General features: G+C 41.1%; 1 protein-coding gene across 4 annotated transcripts; it reads right to left on the bottom strand.

Annotated features, from left to right (window-relative positions):
- Positions 1 to 19: 19 nt before the first annotated feature.
- micall1a (MICAL-like 1a) lies at positions 20 to 17,773 on the bottom strand. Of its 4 annotated transcripts, none has more exons than XM_063476815.1 (16): positions 16,926 to 17,773; positions 12,538 to 12,586; positions 9,888 to 10,029; positions 8,787 to 8,878; positions 7,497 to 7,636; positions 6,106 to 6,695; positions 5,462 to 5,522; positions 4,864 to 5,282; positions 3,204 to 3,592; positions 2,975 to 3,109; positions 2,722 to 2,848; positions 2,469 to 2,559; positions 2,255 to 2,328; positions 1,651 to 1,765; positions 1,527 to 1,573; positions 20 to 1,434 (listed from the first exon to the last, which is right to left on the bottom strand). In XM_063476815.1, exons 1-16 carry the CDS (start codon positions 17,069 to 17,071, stop codon positions 1,301 to 1,303), a joined length of 2,751 nt encoding a protein of 916 aa, XP_063332885.1. In that variant the 5' UTR covers positions 17,072 to 17,773; the 3' UTR covers positions 20 to 1,300. The 4 variants fall into 4 exon arrangements, with proteins under 4 accessions (XP_063332885.1, XP_063332886.1, XP_063332887.1 ...); XM_063476816.1 differs by having other exon boundaries at positions 3,204 to 3,550; XM_063476817.1 differs by lacking the exon at positions 16,926 to 17,773 and adding an exon at positions 12,943 to 15,089.
- Between the last annotated feature and the right edge of the window lie 935 nt (positions 17,774 to 18,708).

The following is an 18,708-nucleotide window of genomic DNA, read 5'->3' as shown; positions in this document are numbered from 1 at the left end:
CAACACACATCTACCCAACTGTGTGAATTTCTTTTATTCCTCTGCCTCCCAGTGTCAGTATTTCACACAATCCTGCTGCTGTTTTAGGACAATGTACAAGATGACAAAAATGTGGTGGCACAGAAGCCCTTTGTTTCAGCTGGACAGGAAGTTAGGCACAGAGCAGAAACAGACAACAGACACAGCCACACAAGACAAATACATAATCTAAGAGACGAAAACACGAACAGAATGAGTAAACACGTTTACATTAGCTCGAACTAACGATGTATGCAATAAAATAAATGGCACTCGATATAAACTACTTTAAGGCAAAACACACACGCACAAAAAGGCATAGTAAAATATAAATTAATGATTGCATACCTCAGGTCCATCCTTCGATAGTTAAAACCGTTAAAAACTGGGCTTTTGCTACAGTTGATAAAATACTGTACATTTTCTTTTTCTGAAATTCAATATTGCATCTGTTACCTTCCATAGTAAAAGGACACCTATCCTGGTTTTCCTTGGAAAATGAATAAGTCCCGTTTAAAACTAACCGGCAGTTTGGTTTTTTTCTGCAGTTCGTTACTCGGCTAATTTTCTCCTCCAGTCTAACCCACTTATAAATACTATATCTATGTTTGTGTAATGCTTTGATGACAAGCACCAACACAATTGTAAAACTACTACTGAAGAAACTAAAATACACACACACATACACAAATAAAATATATATGTATATATAGCAGCTAGAAGTCTTTGAGCTTTTCAAGAGTAGATGCTGCAGTTTCAAGCAAGTTTCATCTGGAAAAAAACAACAACAAAAAAGACAAACTTATTGCTACTAGTACCACGGGCTCAACCCAAACATGACATAAAACTTCAAATATCCATACGTGCACCTTTGAAGGAGCAAAGGAGACCACTACTCAAGAGGGTGTAAGTAAAACTAAAAACATTAAACTCAAGGATATCAGGGATCAACGTAAGCTGACAAATCACATCTTTGCTGAAGGCCTATAGAGCAGAGTCACTGTGCAATGCAGGGATGTTAAAGCAAAAAGTAATCAGTGCAGTAATACAGAAACCCACCCAACATGTCACTAGTTTGAATATTCAGAGCCTAAACTTTTTAAAGCACTTGCTGTCAGACACTAAAAGGCAACTGAAAATAGTCACTGAATGAGTCTGGGTGACTTGTGAAGTGCCTAAAAACTGTTTGAGGAGATGTCATAATCTTCTTTCAAAATTCTTTAGTCTTCTTAAAATAGGAGTCCTTTAAATATCCTCTTGAACTAGACGTGTCCTCTGCTGTTCAGCTCTTCTCCTTACGCGGGCTGGGACTCTTTCCCGGTTCTCCTTTATGGCTCAGACGCTTGAGCACCTTGATGGGTTTAAACTTTGCCCCTTTTTTCTTCTGGTGATCGCTGTCTGGATCCTTCTGAAAGTCTGATGAGGATTAAAATAAAAAATAAAACTGCATTAAAACTTTAAAGGAAGGAAAAGAGTGCCTTCATGAATCTAATGAAACATCATCGCACCTTTTTTCTTCAGCATCTCTTCCATAAGTTTGTCCTCCTCTTCTTCCCTGTGACAGAACCACAGTTAGACTGCTGCCAGTCTCTACACAACACAGATGCACATGAACTGTCTGTACTCGATTACCTCTGCCTGTCCTCGTCCATGCTGTTGACTATTTGGTTGCGCTGTTCAATGATGGTAACCAGCTCAGCCATCAGCTCCTGCTCCCGACTCTTGTCATCCTCGGTCCAGTCTTTCTCTGATGAGAGGAAAGAAGCAGAGCATGATTAATAATTTAATCTGTTGTTTTATTTCAATTACGTACACTTTGTAGGTGTTCACAAGGTTTATAAATTATTGATGCAAAAGCAGAGCAGCATTCACTATAAACTAAATGCACATCCACCATCCTGTCAGGTCAGCAGGGAGTCCTGATTAATAAGTCTTGGAGCGCTGGAGATACTGACATTTCATTCATTGCACAAACTAACCAAGAGATTCTTAATAATTCAAACTGAAGATTGATTTTTTTTTGTTCTTTAAGTACTCCAATAATGTAAACAATTTTACAGAATATAGTTACTGGGAGACACTGAAATGAAACTGGATTGGGCATTTAATGGTTTTTACCTTCCTGTACCACATGTGAGAAAGGCCAGTCTGGATAACGTTCTAACCCAGTTATTATACAGATGATACTAGGAGAGAAAAGATATTGACTGAGGACAGATGGAAATGTCTCAAATACCTGGTTTGTTGAGAAGACACCTCAACTCGTACTCCACATCAGCCTGCCTCTCCTCCAGGTTCTGCTGCTTCGCCCTGCAGAGAGCAACACATTAAGCAACAATAAGTTCGAAAATATAACTTCACGCTTACTATTCTGAGCATCTGTCTGCAGGGTTTATATGTAAAAATAAAACCAGCCATGACGTTCCAAAACTGTAAAATTTATATCTTACGTGTAGACCAGCTCAGCTTCCCGTCGGACAAGAAGGTGTTTATCATGAATTAGGGTGAACCAGTCCACCAACAAGTGCTCCTCATCTTCATCTAAATGAAGAAAGGATGAATAACAAATATTAGTACTCCTGTCATTTCTGACAGAGAAGCAGATTTGCTTTTATTACTTAAAAATGACTATTTAAAAAAAACAAAACAAAAAGAACAGAAAGCTGGTCTTCACTGGACTTAAAGTGTGCTGTAATGTGATACCGTTTGGATTGTCTCTGAGCTTCTTCTCCAGCTCCACTCCCCTCTGCTCCAGCTCATCCAGCTGCTTCTCCAGCTGACTCATCTCCCCATGGATGTCCTCAACTGGGATGTATTGATCTGACTGCACCTGGAAGGATGTTTGAATCACATGACTACTACTTCATCTGAGTTTTACTCTTAAGTGATGATGTCATTTCTGTCGGTTTTATTTCTGTTTTTAATTAGTCTGTTTTTATTTTGGGGGGTTATTTACCTTGCGTTTAATAAGTGGGAAGCCATGACCGGGAGCCGGGGGTCTAGCAGGACGGGGGCCTTTTGGTGGTCTGGTTTTAGAATTAGCAGGAGAGGGCGAAGCTTTTCGGTTGAAGGGGTTCTCTTTACATATCCGCTAAAAAAAGAGAAAAGATGCAGCTGGATTTTTAGTATGCGCAAAGAGTATTGATATATATAAACTGTCTTCTGTTTGGAGGTGGCGCCATTACCTTGTTTTGTGACTGGGTGGCCTCTGAGGCCAGTGGGCTGGGGTTGCTGGGTCGTGGTGGTGGAGGTCGAGGAGCCTTGGTCACTGGGTTGCGACTGGTCTGTGGAGTGGCTGGAGCTGAGCTGGCATTTGCTGGTACTGGAGAAGGGGCGGGGCTTGGAGAAGGCTGACGGAGATGCTCAGTCGAGGAGGAAGAAGGGGAAGGCTTGGAGTCGTTCGGTGAGCAGATGGAAGGCTCGGAAATGCTTTTGGTGAAGTTGTGTTCCTGGTCGCTGCTGCCACTGCCAGCCAAAGGGAGCTGAGAGGAGCTGTAGTCTGAGCCTGAAGACAAACTCTCTGTACTGAGAGCTGGAGAGGGGGAGCAAGAGGAGGACTGAGAATGAGAGAGAACTGAAGAAGAGAAAAGGTTTTGAAAAAATTTAAAAAACAGCAGGGACAGAAGAAGTTCAAGAGGAATAAAAAGTAGTTGGGACAGATTGAAATTTTGGAATAAAGAGGATAAGGGGAAAGAAAATACAACATTATTATTTTTAGCATCTATTAGCAAAACATCTCTTCATCTATTTTTTAGTCTGACTATTTAGAATATTTTTATTATTATCATTTTTATCAGCTGTGTGCATCGTTTCCGCTCACCTCTTTTGAAGTGACAACTTGTCTGTTAAATTTGAGGTTGTTTAAATTTACATCAGACAAACTAATCTAGGATTAAAGTGACTAAAAACAGCACATAAACTTCACACTTCTATACTGCACACATTTTGAAGATTGGATGCTCAAAGTTGGACAAATGTATTAAACTGATAAAATGGAAAGTAAAATACAATATTATCAATCATTGGGTTGTAAACTTCAGTCTTGATCAATCACAATCAGGGTTTGCAACTGAAAAACACTACAAATTTACTTGAATTTGTCTTGTTACCCATAACTCAGTATACCTGGCAGTTTAACTAAAGATATAAATAGAGAGTCAACAGATAAACTGAGAGGAAATTCTGTTGCACAATAGTGCTTGCACCCCTTGCAGAGCCAATCAACAACAAACACTTTGTCAGTAGTTGCAAATATCTGCCCGAATACATTACCAGGATGGCTCCTGAATGGTGACCCTTATGTTACTATGAAAATCCCGTACTATGCACTGTGTGTTCAGTGTCTTTACTATTGTTCACATGTTTAGACGAATCTATCTTTTCCAGACACACTAGTTAGCTCATCATCACTCACTTCCTGAGAGCTGTGTTACAAGTTAGAAGCACATTTCCATGGTAAAATGACCTCATTCACGATGAGTCAAGTACTGATAAATTACAAAAATATGGATAAGTGACGTAAACGTAAGAGTATGCCCCCTGAAAAAGTCAATCCTAGTGCATAATTTTGGGCACAGCCATGTTTCATAAGGGACTTTGCTTTCATACAGTTTAACTGCACAGTCATATTGGTGTTTTCATCTATAAACTTCAAATTTCTCAGCTGTTTACACTGAGTTTACAAACCCACTGAATCAGGTGGCACTAAAGAAAATGACCTATAATGTTTCTTTCTGTAATTTCTTTACAAACATTTGATAAAACATCAAATAGTTAAGTTACTGTTTGATATTTGTAAAGCACAAAGGGGATGCTCTTGGTGTTTGTGGTTCTGATAAAACCGACCTTGGTTACCGGTGGGTGGCCGAGGAGCACGAGGTGCAGGCCGTTTCTTGCTCTTGGTGCTTGCAGGACTGACAGAGCGGGATGAGCTTCGTTTATTAGTGGGAGTGTCTGCACCCACTGTGTCTGCTGCCTGAGTGATGCTGTACCATGGGTGACTAGACACCACCGTAGGTGGAGGTGCTCCTCCCTCACTCCCTTCTTCCCCATTTCCCTCGTTATTTTCGTCGTCATCATCCTCGAACGGGTTGGAGGGCTGGGGGGGCGTGCTGGGTCTGGAGCCCTCCCCTTTGAGAGAGGACAAAGAGCCTGTGTTTGGAGGTGTTGCCAGTCCAGCAGGGGGAGGGGCTGGTGCTTTCTTCTTCTTGGGTTCTGACTGAACCAGCGCGAGCCAAGGTGGGTCTTTGGGTTTATGGGTGCCACTGAACAGTGAAACACAGATAGTGATGGAAGGGAGGGTCACACAGAGGAAGACAACAAAGTACATCCGGATGGAAGCATGGAGGGTTAAACAATTACAGCACACACTGCAACAACATGACAAACACTATGGAGGTGTGATTAACGCACGTGAAATGGCATTTAAGATAAATTCAGCTACCTTGCAGGAGACTGTGACCTTCCTCGGGGTTTGGGAGGAAGTGGAAGCTTCTGAGTTTCACCTGTGATATTAGGAAAAGCGTTGAATCAGAATCAGAAAGGGTTTTATTGCCAAATGTTGAGCAGGTTTACAACATTAGGAAATTGCTGCGGTACTTGGTGCAAAACATACTGTCAGACAACGCTTAAATAAACATAAAAACATAAAAAATAAAGATTAAAATTGCTAAGTAGATGGATATATACATGAATGCAGGTGGTGATCAGTGCAAAAATGGAATGATGCAGTGAACACAGCGTAGGGTCATGTGTTTGTGGTGCGAACAGTCATATGGTTATTGTTCATGAGTCCAACAGCAGAGGGGAAGAAACTGTTTTTATGGCGAGAGGTTCTGGTCCGAATGGACCGGAGCCTCCTGCCTGAGGGGAGCAGGTCAAACAGACTGTGTCCAGGGTGAGAAGGGTCAGCTGTGATCCGAGCTGCACGCCCCAGTGTCCTGGAGGTGTACAGGTCCTGCAGAGATGGGAGTCTGCAGCCAATCACCTTCTCAGCAGAGCGCACAACTCGCTGCAGTCTCTGTTGAGTATGACTATAAACAAATGATCCTGCTATCTTTAGAAACTTACTGTGCAAAAACTACTTACCGACTGCAGGACTGTCTGCTGTGCGGGAGAGTCGAGCCCGTGGCACAGGGCGAGGTGGAGGGGTGGGATCAGAAACCCGGCGGGGCGCAGGCACCGGCCGACCGGTAACTTCAACATGAGGTGTAGAAGGGAGGTCTCCATTCGCTGTGTGTTTGGCTGATGTTTGAGTTTCTTCTTCTTCTTTCTCTCCCTCCTCCTCTTCATTGTCACTCTCATCGAAAGGGTTGGGAGGTGTGGCAGAGCATGGTTTCTCCTCTGCTTCACTGGTACCGTCTTCATTTGTTTTTTCTAAACCGTCTTTGCTTATTGTAACAGGAGCGACCGTGACCGAGTCATTGGCCGGAACGTCAGTATCGTTCGTTTCCTGTACTGGAGTCTTTGCCTGGCTGCCATCAGAGGGCGCCGTGTGAGGAACTGTGCTGCGACCGGTCCTAGCAGACTGTCCCGACGCTGGTCTCTTACTAAGATTGGGCTGGCCATTCTGGTTGGATAAAGCATTCCTATTAAGGTGATGTGCACAGACAAGTGCCCCAGAGTCGCTTCCTAATTTGTAAGATCCAGGAAGCAGTGTGCTGTGACACTCAGTGCACCTGAGAAAACAAAGAAACAAAAACAGGAAGTGTGACAAAAAAAAATAAACAATTTTTTTGTGACCTGTTTGCAAAAAGGATTCACGCATTATTAATGTATACCAAACACCGCCCACAGTAGATATATGAATTAAATGTTCAACAGGTGAAACATAAACATTTCTTTGTGACGATGTCACAGGAAACCGGACACACCTGTTCTGACACGATAGCTAATTTTAGCTGTAGTGTGAAGCCTATGTGCAGCTGCTACAACTCAGAGTGAAATATTAACTGTTGTGTCCACCAAAAATATGTGACCAGCTCTTTGAAAAGCTGAACTTCTTACATCTTCAATCAGAAAAATAGCACCCATATCATAGTAACTAACACTAAGAGTAATCAAAACAAAAAGATTTATGAACAAATAGCTAAGGGGAATTTACTGATATTAAAAGAAATAAAAAATTAAAAGTAATGCAATGGCAAATACAAATGGTAATAACTATGTTATAATATGTTATACATGTGTAATAAGTTGTAATAAATGTTTTCTAATTAACTTTTTTTTTTTTTTTTTTTAAACAAAAAGATAAAAAGCATCCAGTTCAAATAGAGCTAAGCGTCTTACTCACACACAAATCTGAATCCAACACCCGATCGTGCACAATATCCTCTGTCACAGCTTGACTCGATAATTCGGGCCTTGTTTTATCAAGTTTTTAAATTGTTTGGCGGCCATACCCAGAGGGAGGGAGTAAGCCTTGAGGAGAGGAGGTGAGGACGTACAACACGAGAAATGAGTAGAAAGGGAGCGCTCACTTGAAACAGTTGCGATGGTAGAGCTTGCCGTCCACCAAAAACCTCTGCACCAGGTGGACGTGTTTCTGGCAGGCGGCGCAGGTGCTGCTGAGAGTGCTCCGCTTGACTGCCGCAACCGCTTCGATGCCTGTCTGCACGGACTGGATCGGCAAATACATGCGACCGGGGACGTTGTTCGCAGGAAGGGGGACAGGGAGGAGACATCAGGGGAAGGGGGAAGATGGAGAGTAATGGGGGAGGGGGAGATCATATACGGAGTCAGGATTTGAGGATGTGGATTGTTCATTCTGTTTAGCTAGCTACATCTACTTGGTTATCTTATTTTTGGAGTTCAAGTGAAAACATCATTTGATTAATTCAAAGTAAGTTAAAAAAATCAAAACAATGAAATGATAAAAAAAGATGTTTATTAGTAAAAAACAATTTAAAAAAAACCCAATCCAAACAGCTTTGGTTAGTGGCTCTGGGAGTCCCACATTTGGGATATGGTTGCTCTTCAGGACTGAGATGTAGTTTTTTTTTGTTTTTTTTCTAGGTGTTAAGTAAATATAAGGGTTAGAAGCAGCATATTCCAAAACTTGGCACACAGTGTTAAGAAACTACAACTGTTAGTCTTTTATCCATAGGAGACTGTTAAGAAAGACTGACCTAACAGTTCTCTTTCACCTCCAAGCCCACCCTCCCACCCCCACCCTACTGCCTAGGCTCAGGACCAGAGAGCGGAGGGGGGGTGAGATGTGAGGACGGAGAACAGGAAGAGGAGGGAGTGGAATGAATTTCCATCTGAAGAAGGGAGGAAGGGCGAGTGGGGGAGTGATAAGGAGAAAAGCAGTACATGGAAGTACGGGATGGAGGAAAGGTGTTGAAGGGCATGCGAAAGAAAAGAGACAGGATACAGAGGCTATCTTTATAGACTTATTCTACCGCCTTTGTTGGGCTTTTTCCCCTGCTGTGCAACACATAGCTCACATAAGGAAGTTGACATAAAAATCCATATTTGGATATTCTACACTTTTGTAGTAAAAATAGCAGATTTACACGATATAATAACTCCACATAGTACATGCAAAATTATTGTTAAATCTTTCAAGGCTTCAAATGCCATTTCAGTGGGATTATCCACTCCATAACAGGCCATCATAATCAAAGTATTTTGAGTGATCTACAGCTTGCTACCATGCAAACTCTAGCAGACAACCTGCCAAGCTCCTAGACGTTAATTAGGCCTAATATTCCCAAACAGATAAAAGAATAAAACGCTTCTCCTGGTGCCAAGTCTCATATACTTACCTCAGTCTTATCTTCCAGAGGAGTTGGAGGCCTTTTCTGGGCTGGCTCATTGAGACCAGCAGTACTGAGCCTCTTCATACAAGGAGGGTTTGCTGTGTTAGAGAAACAAGGGGAAGCCAGTTAATGGCAAATTTCTTGTATACGTTATTATCACACCCAAAATTTAAGCTGTTGTGCAGTCCAGTTTCTTGTGAGTTATGATGAAATGAGAAATGAAGTGAGACTTTTCATAAATGGCACCACTTTTAAATTAAAGTGACAAATATACCCAGGTACTGGCCCCAACCCTCTAGGTTCATGCTTCCCTATTGGTAAAGTTGACCAAGTTGCATCTGTGGTGTTCCCCTCTTTATTTTTCATTTATTCAAGTTATCAAACACTGAATGTGTGTGCTTTTTGTTCACTGGCATAGGCAGCAAAGAAAGTGGATGATGATGATGATATGACCCAATCACAGCACTTAGAGTTGAGGGTGAAGACAAAAGAGAGACTAAACTGACATCCAATTAAAAAAGATTTACTTTTGCCTTTGATGATTGCTACAGTAGTGCATAAAAACAAAACACTGGCAGTTTTTTTTTTTTTTTTTTTTTTTTTTTTTTTTTTTTTTTTTCAAACCATCCCAACATACATTCTAGTTTGTTTTTCCTTTACTGTCTTTTGTTTTTTTTAAACCCGTCAGAGTCATAGTCCAGCATCTTTGACTGCAGCTGGGGATAGTAATCTTTGATATGCTCTGACAAGCTGTTTCATGCTGGAGGGCAACTCTAACCAAAACCTGCTGCAGATAAAGAACTGGAGCATGTGTCACTACACTGAGCTCACCGAGGCCGCAAAGGAGAACAAGGACTACTTTGACAAACTGCAGTTCAAGATCGTGGAAAAGGAGTCAATCCAGGGATAAGGAAGATACTGGAGAGACAGCTTTTATATAATCACATTTACTGCAGTTTGCCACAAATGCAAAACATCTCTGCAGGAAACACTCATACCTAAAATATATCACTGAAGAAAGAGCTTACCGAGTCTGTAATAGCATCTACAATAACAAGTAAAAGGTTATATATGTGTATGTGACAGAGTTCACACAGTTGCACGCACCCTGAGACTTGTTGTTGAAGAAGTTGTAATACTGCGACACGTATGTGATGATGCTAAGCCGGTCAGGCACTTTCATAGACACCATGTCTTCTGGGTCCAACAGGGCTGGAATCCCCAGTTCAGTCTCGGCCACTTCAAACGCCTTTCAATGAGAAAGAATGAGGATAAGGGGAAAGGAAGTAGAAAGAGCAGGAAACAAAAGGAGATGTTGGTGATGAGACAGGAACCAGTGAGCTTAGATGCAAGGCAAAACTTGAGTAACAGTGAGGTAAACTGACCTCTTTTTTTTTATTAAAGATAAAAACCTTAAGCACAAATTTGGTAACAACTCAGTTTGTTCTGTTGTTGAAACCTAATGTGGTATCTTGGTATGACTTCTATCAGTATTTCATTTCTTTATTATTAGGAGTTGTAGTGGAAACTTGTGGGAGTGTGGTCTCTGTATTATTCAGGAGAATGGAAATGATTACTGGTTAACCTTTCAATGCTTTAAGCGCCTACCAAAAAAAAAAAAAAAAAATATCCCCTCACTGCACTGAGCCTGCAGGAGAAATCGTATCTCAAGCCGAAATAAATAAAACCAAAACAAGTGGAAAAGCTTGACTGGATGTGGGTCAGAAAGTATGCTTCTCTTTATCATTTGGGTGTTTCTAGACTTTGTTTAGACGGAGAGATAAGTTACGCAAATGCAGATCACAGTGAAAAAACAAAACAAAAAAACATCCGCCATTTGCAGATGATGTTTACATTTATTCTTTGAGAAAAACCAGCAGTGAGAAAAAAAATTCCAGTGAAGAAATGATACTGCAAACAGCATTACATAACAACATACCAGCAGGGTTCTGAAACAATGAGGCCTACAAATGCTTCACATCACAATTAAAGTGAAACTAAATCTAAAAATCCCCAAACACGTGGTTTCTAAAAATCAGTCTTAACCTCCCCACGCCTACTATCAGATAGTTAAATTGAGAAACCTCATGAACACAAGCACGCTCACACACACGCACACACACACACTCATAATTGCACACCATCTTGGTCGGCAGCTGCCTCCAAACACGTCATGTATCATTAATACTGTGTGCTGCTCAGTAACATTTAATATTTATTTATTATTATCATCATCATCATTATTATTATGGCATTATAGGTATTGATTTTATTGCAGTTATCCACTTCATATGAGTACATGATGATTCTTTGCAGTGATCCACAGCTACCAGACTCAGAGTAGTGAGATTTAATGCTGCAGAGGCCTTGAGGCAGATACTATCAAAGTGATGGATCTTTTAACACTTTTCAGGCCAAATCGGGTCAGGAAGACTTTTCTCTCACATTTTACACTTTGTTAGGCCTAGGATTTTTTTTTTTTTTTTATTTGAGCATGGTGAGTGAGTGAAATGAAACCAATGTTGTTATTTCTGTAGTAGCAACCCAACAACCAAAACAGCTACTTGAGGGAAGCTAAAGTAGTTTCCACCTCGTGCTGAAAAATCTGTGGCTCACCATGACAAATACTTCTAACATTTTATTTTTGGATTTGAATCTAAAAACAGAGACAAAAACTGGGTGCACTGGATGAATGACAAAAATGAATTGACACAAAAAGTCTGCAGCTTCCTTCTGGCTCGAATTCTCCTCACCCTGTCACCTATGACTTTCCTAAACAGACCACTCTAAAGTCTGTGACCTAGAGTGTCACCCAAGTGACACATCAACCCTGACCAGGCATCATCAAAAACCTGAAAAGATTGTGTAACACAATTAAAAAAAAAAAAAAAAAAAAGGAAAATGTTTGCAACAATGACATTTGCTACCAATGTAATGTAATCCACAGTGATTCTAAAGGTTAACAATAACTTGAAATCTGCACAGTAGGAGCTCCTAGCTTGAGTCTCCATGTGACAGCAGTAACATCTAAACAGCGATTTAGCATTTAGTGAGTCTATCAGCACCTCCTACATGAAAGGGGACTCAAAGGCCATTCCAGGAGACAATCAACCCCAAATACACTCATGAAACTTACAAATGGATCTTACATGGTCAATCAAACAGCATGCTTTCCACATAATATTCACTCCAGACTAGACGTGACAATTACTTTCTTCCTTTATAGGGATTCTTTATAAGCTTTTCACTTCTCCTAAAGCTGTAGGAATTGAAAAACAAACATTAAAACAACAACAAAGAACTGCCAAAGCTGAGCTCAGACTGAAAGGAGACTTCCATTTCAACCCTCAATGTTCTCCTGGCTTCAAAACCATGTGGAAAAAAAAAACAGCCAAGGAAATCAGATTTTTAAAGTTTTAGGCTGTATTTGATGTACTGCTTTACAAAGCTGCAAACTCTGCACTTTTGCACTGAAAATCCTCACTTCATGGTTTCTCCACAGGCTTATGTCAAGATTTTTGTTTTTTCTGACACCGAGTGCTCTGGCTTCCTCCCTCTGACTCTCTGCCCTTCAGCAGAATTAAGTAAGAGTCTCTCTTCACATCACGCACACACTCCACTTACACCCACAACATCTATGAGGAGTCTCAAACATAATACGTTTCTGGCTACACATAAGCTAGGGATTTCCAAATGACAGGTTTCAAAATGACATAACAATGTGTGCACAAAACATATAGTTGTAAACGTGACTCACCAGGCGGTTGTTCTCGTAGACATTCTCCTTAGTCAGTGAGCCAAAATCTCTGCAATGACAGAAAAAGGTTACAACAACATTTAGGATAAGGCTGAAGATAAGGCAGCCAGCATAGTTCTATAGCAGCCCTGTTTCTACATACAACTTGCTCAACTATTTGCACTCATTATAGACTATGAGCTATAATATAAATAGATTATAAGCTATTATTTGCCTGACAGCATAACAAACTGCAATGGTGAGCGGTTACAGCTCCCACCTACCACTGCTGACAATCTCAAAAACCGCCCTTAAATGATGCCTGATGCCAGAGCAAAAAGAAAGAAGCAGCAGGAGCGATGGGCTGATAATTACAAGGCTCTGCTCTAAAATGCCCGGAGCAGGGATCTAAAGCCAGTTTCTCACCAGTAAACATCCTGCAGTAAAACTGGAAAAAATGTCTGAGGAGCTGTGGGATGAATGTGCATAAGTAAATGTGTGCAGTGGTCTTGGACAACAGTATGGCAGGGGGAAAAAAAGGAAAACCCACCATGAACCTAATGAGTGCTTGTGGAAACCATGTGGAACTTTCAAGAAGGCAAAATCCTGTGAATGAGCTCCGTGTTGGAGCCACACAAAGTGACCTCTGTTCTCTCTAATCTAATTCCCATGGCCAGAAACGCACTGAGCAGCAACTTTAATATCAGGACTGTGTCAGCCTGAGTCCACCGTGTCAGCATAACAGACATTGCCAAAATAAAAAGTGCAGTAACTCAAAAATAACAAAGATTTTACATTTTCATGCCTCACAGGAAAAAAAAGAAAAAACAATGACTGGGACGTTGAAATGCTGTGTGTGATCAGCATGCACATCTAATCCACAGTGACTCAGAGTCTCACTCCAAGGTTTATTTTAGGTGAGAGAGCGACAGAGAAAAAGTGTGTGTCCGTGCATGCCTGTGTGTGTGTGTGCGCCTGTGTGTGTTAGGCGGTAATGACAATCCACATGATCAAAACCTGGCTTGAACCAGTACATCCGCTAAATCTGGTTTAGTCAGTTGGAAAAGCTTTGCAGAATAAGATCGGCTGATGTTATGACAGTGAATAATTAAGCACTAATCAAGGAGCTGGTGAGACAGCAAGTGGGTTACAGAGATTTTAAAAATATAAAACAAAGCAGCAATATAGTAACACAATTTTATTTAAATACAAGTTTTAAAAAGACTTTATGTGCACTTCCATTAACTTTGCCATGAATGACTTCTGGGGCTCCACATCTACTCCATCTCCACTGGTCTGACTGACAGGAGTCCTCATCCAAAGGACGATAAGGCCATCCAAGTCTCATCTGCATCAGTGTGCCATTTTTCAATGAAGCTTCAGTGGCTGCAGAGTAAAGGGCAACACTTCTACTACAAATGACCTGCACGTGCATTAGAGCTAAATCCAGTTCGACAGGCGGAGGTCTCAGCCGCAGATTAGTCTGACGGGCTGTCTGTCTGGATCAGAGGGAGTTCGGCAGGGCCGCTGCAGCTAGAAAGAAAGCTGAACAGCGAGGCATGCTGGGACACAAATTAAAGAGGCAAAGCTTGAAAGCTCCCAGTTTGCAGAGTTTAGGATTTGTCTAATTCCTGTACTTTCAGCATTACCGCTGTGCTGTTTATGCAGATAAAGTCCACTTCACTGTTTAAGTGAAAGTTTGCTCTGCTTCCATTCAGTCCAGTTTGCTCACCTGAGAGATGAACAGCACGAGCCACATGCTTACTGTCCAAAATCATTTATCAGACCACATTTTGCCTCTTTTCTTCAAAGGACACTGGGATGACACATGGTTAACGGTACATTTTACTGCAGTCTGTGGGAAAATTCTAACCCTTCATAACAATCTGTTCAGAACAACGAAGCATCCATAGTTCATTTTCTCCCCCAGATGTTATAAATCAAGTTCACTCTTTTCCTGTACATTGGTGTGCGTTTGCCCCTACCTCAGGAATTCAAATTCAAATTCATAGGTGAACCTTTGGAAGAACCTGCCTTTTTCTCTGGATCACTCAGGAACTCTTATGGCTTATGACCATTTCCAGTAACCTGTGACAGTTAGCTCTCAGATTTCTGATGCTCGCAGGTCTCTTGAAGCATGAAAGTCCTTTTTATCACCCCTGTCTGCGGGTAGGGCACTGATGACCGCCGGGGACTGGCAGTTGCCCTTGAAAGACGGGCTTTATGGTCAGAAATGTCAAACTGGGCAAAGGGTTTATCATCTCTATGATTTGCTTCTTTTGTAAAAACGCTTGCTAATCGCTCATCTGTGGGGCTTCTGCTTTTTTTTGTAGCACCTTCAGTGGTTATACAGCATGCCACCAGTGTTGGTAGGTTACCATCCTGACTGATTTTGTGTTTGTCAGACACCAGTGAAGACTTTTCTTATTTTTTAAGCCAATTTTCCCAAAGAATAAACTCAATAAAATTTAATTGAAGACAGAGTGCTTCTGTGGTTTAATACAGTCATACTCGCATCACATGTCTAGCAAGTTTTCCTGGGTTTTGTTTTTAATAACTTATAGTTGCCACAAAATCTCCAAGAAATCTGGATTTTTCTCAAGACACACCATTGTATTATATGAATTCTGATTGAAGAGAAAAAATAAAATAAACACATTCACATTTAGTGTACAGCAGCATATGTAAAACAAACACAGGATAGCTTGGCTGCACTGTTAAGTTTCAGGCTGTTTGTCACTTGTACAAGGTGGCTCACTGTCACTCAAGTGAAAAAGAAAATTACTGTTTTGAATCTCTACTAAAAAGACGGCGAGTCATCATGTCCTCCTCCCTATACCCAACCCTTGTTAATCACATATACACGCTGTAGTGTTTTGTGGTAACCTCTGTACTCAGTGTGTAGGTGTGAAACACAGATAGAAGGGAAGTGTTGTTACAGGCAGAGCGTCGCTTGTCAGGATGACTTTGACACGCCACATTGGACACTCGCTCACATCGCAGAGCTCACAACATTACAGGAGGCTTTTTTCTTTAAGTGGCTGTGACAAAATATAATTAAAACATAGAGAGTTGATAAATGAACCCTGTCTTCCAAGATAACACTGCCATACTTAGGTATGTTAGTATGGTGCTTTGGGATTTTTACTTAAATACAGTAAAAACGTCTAATTTCACTGCAGTTAAATCATTAATAACTGGATTTTTTTCTTTAACCTACAACACTACTCCTACTGTAGCAATGCCATCATTACTACATGGGAGCAGTAAATGTGAAAATGTATGGAAAGTTAAAAAGTACAAGTTGTTTGAATCATAAAGGCAAAAAATATTATTATAGTTTAGTCACAAAACCTTGACATGTGGTTTTGCATATGACTTTCTGCTGTGAGTTGCACTGGAACATTTTCTGTTGGAGAAGTGGGATGCATGACCGTACTCTAGTGAACCACATTATGTATGCATATGATCTTGTGGTATTTAGTTCTAGCAGTGCTGGTCTACAGGGGCACTTTACCACATGTCCTGTTTATGGTACAAAACAGGATACCAGACAAAGTGTCTGTAAGAATGCTGTCATGATTTACAGAAGCAAAGAAGACAAACATCTAAGATTTCCTGATTTCAAACAGTCTCATAACAATCGTACAGATTCCATTAAAGTAAAAATATCCTGGGCGTTCTATTACAGATGAAATGACAGATGATGGAGATAATTATAGAAAATGATGTATGGTGTATGCACAAGCACACACCCTCTTTTGCAAGTATGGATAGAGTGAAGATGTCTCATACTGTACCCGTCTCTGTAACAAAAAAAGTTACAGACTTCAAGTAGCTTATAATGATACTGTGGGATTACACATGTTCCTTAAGCAATCGCAGATCACCAATTACATGACAGAAAAAAATGGTTCGTTGGCTTATTTTAAAATGAATGGGGTAAGGATTGTTTTTCCCACTTGAGTTCGTAGCTTCGTCTCCATTTTTAACAGTTTTGAATATGGTCCAGTGTAGTTATTAAAATTGTAAAACTTAAGTTATATGTTATTACGTAACGGTTTTACTTGAGATCAAACTGAGCTGTACGTGTATATGGCCTTGGAGTTTAAGGAGTCTGACAGCTCTTCTTTAGAGCACAGATGAGTTCAGATGGCTCTGTCCTGACCGGTTTTGTTCTACATTGGTGTTTTGAATGGATGAGTTACCCTTAGTAATTCTGAACCTCAATTCAGTCACAAAGGAAAACAGTTAGCAGCCTGTCACGCCTCAAAAACCAGTATACCTTTCAATGGAGGCAGCTCCCACACAAAAAAGAACCAGTGTACCACAGATTAACCTTACCGTTAACTTAACCTGCTTCAACTTCCTTTTACAGTAGCGTTTATGTTACACTTGAGGTTACTTACATCAGATCTGGTCTGAAGCGATGAATAATGGCACAAAACGCCAGCCCGTCTCGAAAGGACGTAGACATGTCCTTAATTTGCACATCGTTGTAGTTCTCACACTGTATCCGACACCACTCCTGGAGAGCCTTCAGAGATCCCATCATACTACAGACAAATCCGATGGGGAAGGTGGTGAACTTGGATTAATCGACCTTTATTTGTTGACGGGACAGAGACAGCGACGACGGCCAGGCAACACCCGAGCTGCCGATACGTTACCTTCATGAGCAGCCACTGAGTCACATTGGAAAAAAACGAGCATGTCTTAGGAGCTAGCTGGACGATGCCCAACTTTACCAACTGCAGCAAGCACCGTGTGAAGTTCACCTCCCGTGTGCGGTTATTCAGACTGCGGTGACTGCGGAATGAGTGAAAAACACGGCTGATTTCCCGAGCTGATAACGGGAGCTCGCCCTCAAAAGTTCTTGACGTAGCCGAGTTAGCTAACTGGCTGCAGTGGCTTGCTGTTTGGCCCCACTTTGCAGGTTTGCTGTATATGTGTAAACTGTTGTTTCACGCAGTGATGCAGTTTCAGTCGAAGCAGGTGCAGAATTTCCTCTGTGAAGGACCGCAAGACCCGCACTAGGCTTTTGTTTGCAAGTGCAGTGACTAAAACGGCTAAAAGACTGGTTTTAAAAAAGTCTCTTTAGTCCGTTGCCCGCGACGCCATCATTTATGTACCAATACAATTAAAAGTAACCTATGAAAAAATAAAAATCCCGCACAGGAAGTGCAACTCCAGCCGAACAGCGCTGATTAAAACACTGACAGCCTGGCCAAGCTGCCAACCTACAATATCCCGTTTCTCTCCCTGCTCTTATTGCCCAACAGGGGGTGCTACACCCATTCAGGGGCTGCTGTCTTCTTCTTGTATTGGAGTTGACGGAGACATGCATCATCCCCGCATTGCTGCCCTCCTCAGGTAACTTGTATAATACAGGGTTGCTGCCTCCTACAGTGGGGGAAATAGCTATTTGAGCCCCTAAATTTGTTGTAAGCTTGCTTATTTACAAAGAAATGAACAGTGTCTATTTTCTATTGTAGTTTAATTTGAATGGAAAATTACAGAACATCAACCAAAAATCCAGAAAACACATTTAATCAAAGTAATGAATTGAGTGGGTTAAGGATTTGAAACTCCACAGTCCTGCCAGAATTCTGGCTCAAACAGATCAGCTGTGTCCAGATTACAAATACAGTCAGCCAGTCAATTGGAGATAATCTTTATATGAACTCTTTATGTGTGTAAACGTCTGTCCACGTGGGTCATAATAGAGCACCAAGGCAACAAAAGGATGGTTAAAGAAGAAGCATACTGAGGTGATGGAGTGGCCTAGCCAGTCTGCAGACTACAGTGTTATGGAAAATTTGTGGAAGGAGCTGAAGCTTCAAGTTGCTAATTGAAAGCCAAGAAACCTAAAGGATTTCAAGACAGTCTGTAAATAGGAGTGTGCCAAAATCACTCCTGAGATTTGTGCAAACCTGGTGATTAACTTTAAGAAACGTCTTACTGCTGTGCACCCCAACAAGGGTTTCTCCACCAAATATAAAATCATCTTTTGATCAAATACTTATTTCACTCAATGACATGCAAATCAATTTATAACATTTTTGTAATGAGGGGTTTGTTGTTTGTTATTTTTGGTTGATATTCCATTTCCCATATACAGGCTTGTTTTGTCATTCAAAGCTTTTAAGGTAAACCAAGAATTTGACTTTGAAATTTGAAAGCTAAAGCCTG

The sequence above is a fragment of the Pelmatolapia mariae genome, linkage group LG6 (assembly GCF_036321145.2).
Source record: "Pelmatolapia mariae isolate MD_Pm_ZW linkage group LG6, Pm_UMD_F_2, whole genome shotgun sequence".
NCBI lineage: Eukaryota > Metazoa > Chordata > Actinopteri > Cichliformes > Cichlidae > Pelmatolapia > Pelmatolapia mariae.
Note: the sequence above shows the minus strand (reverse complement) of the source record. Positions and strands in the feature narration are given on the sequence as shown.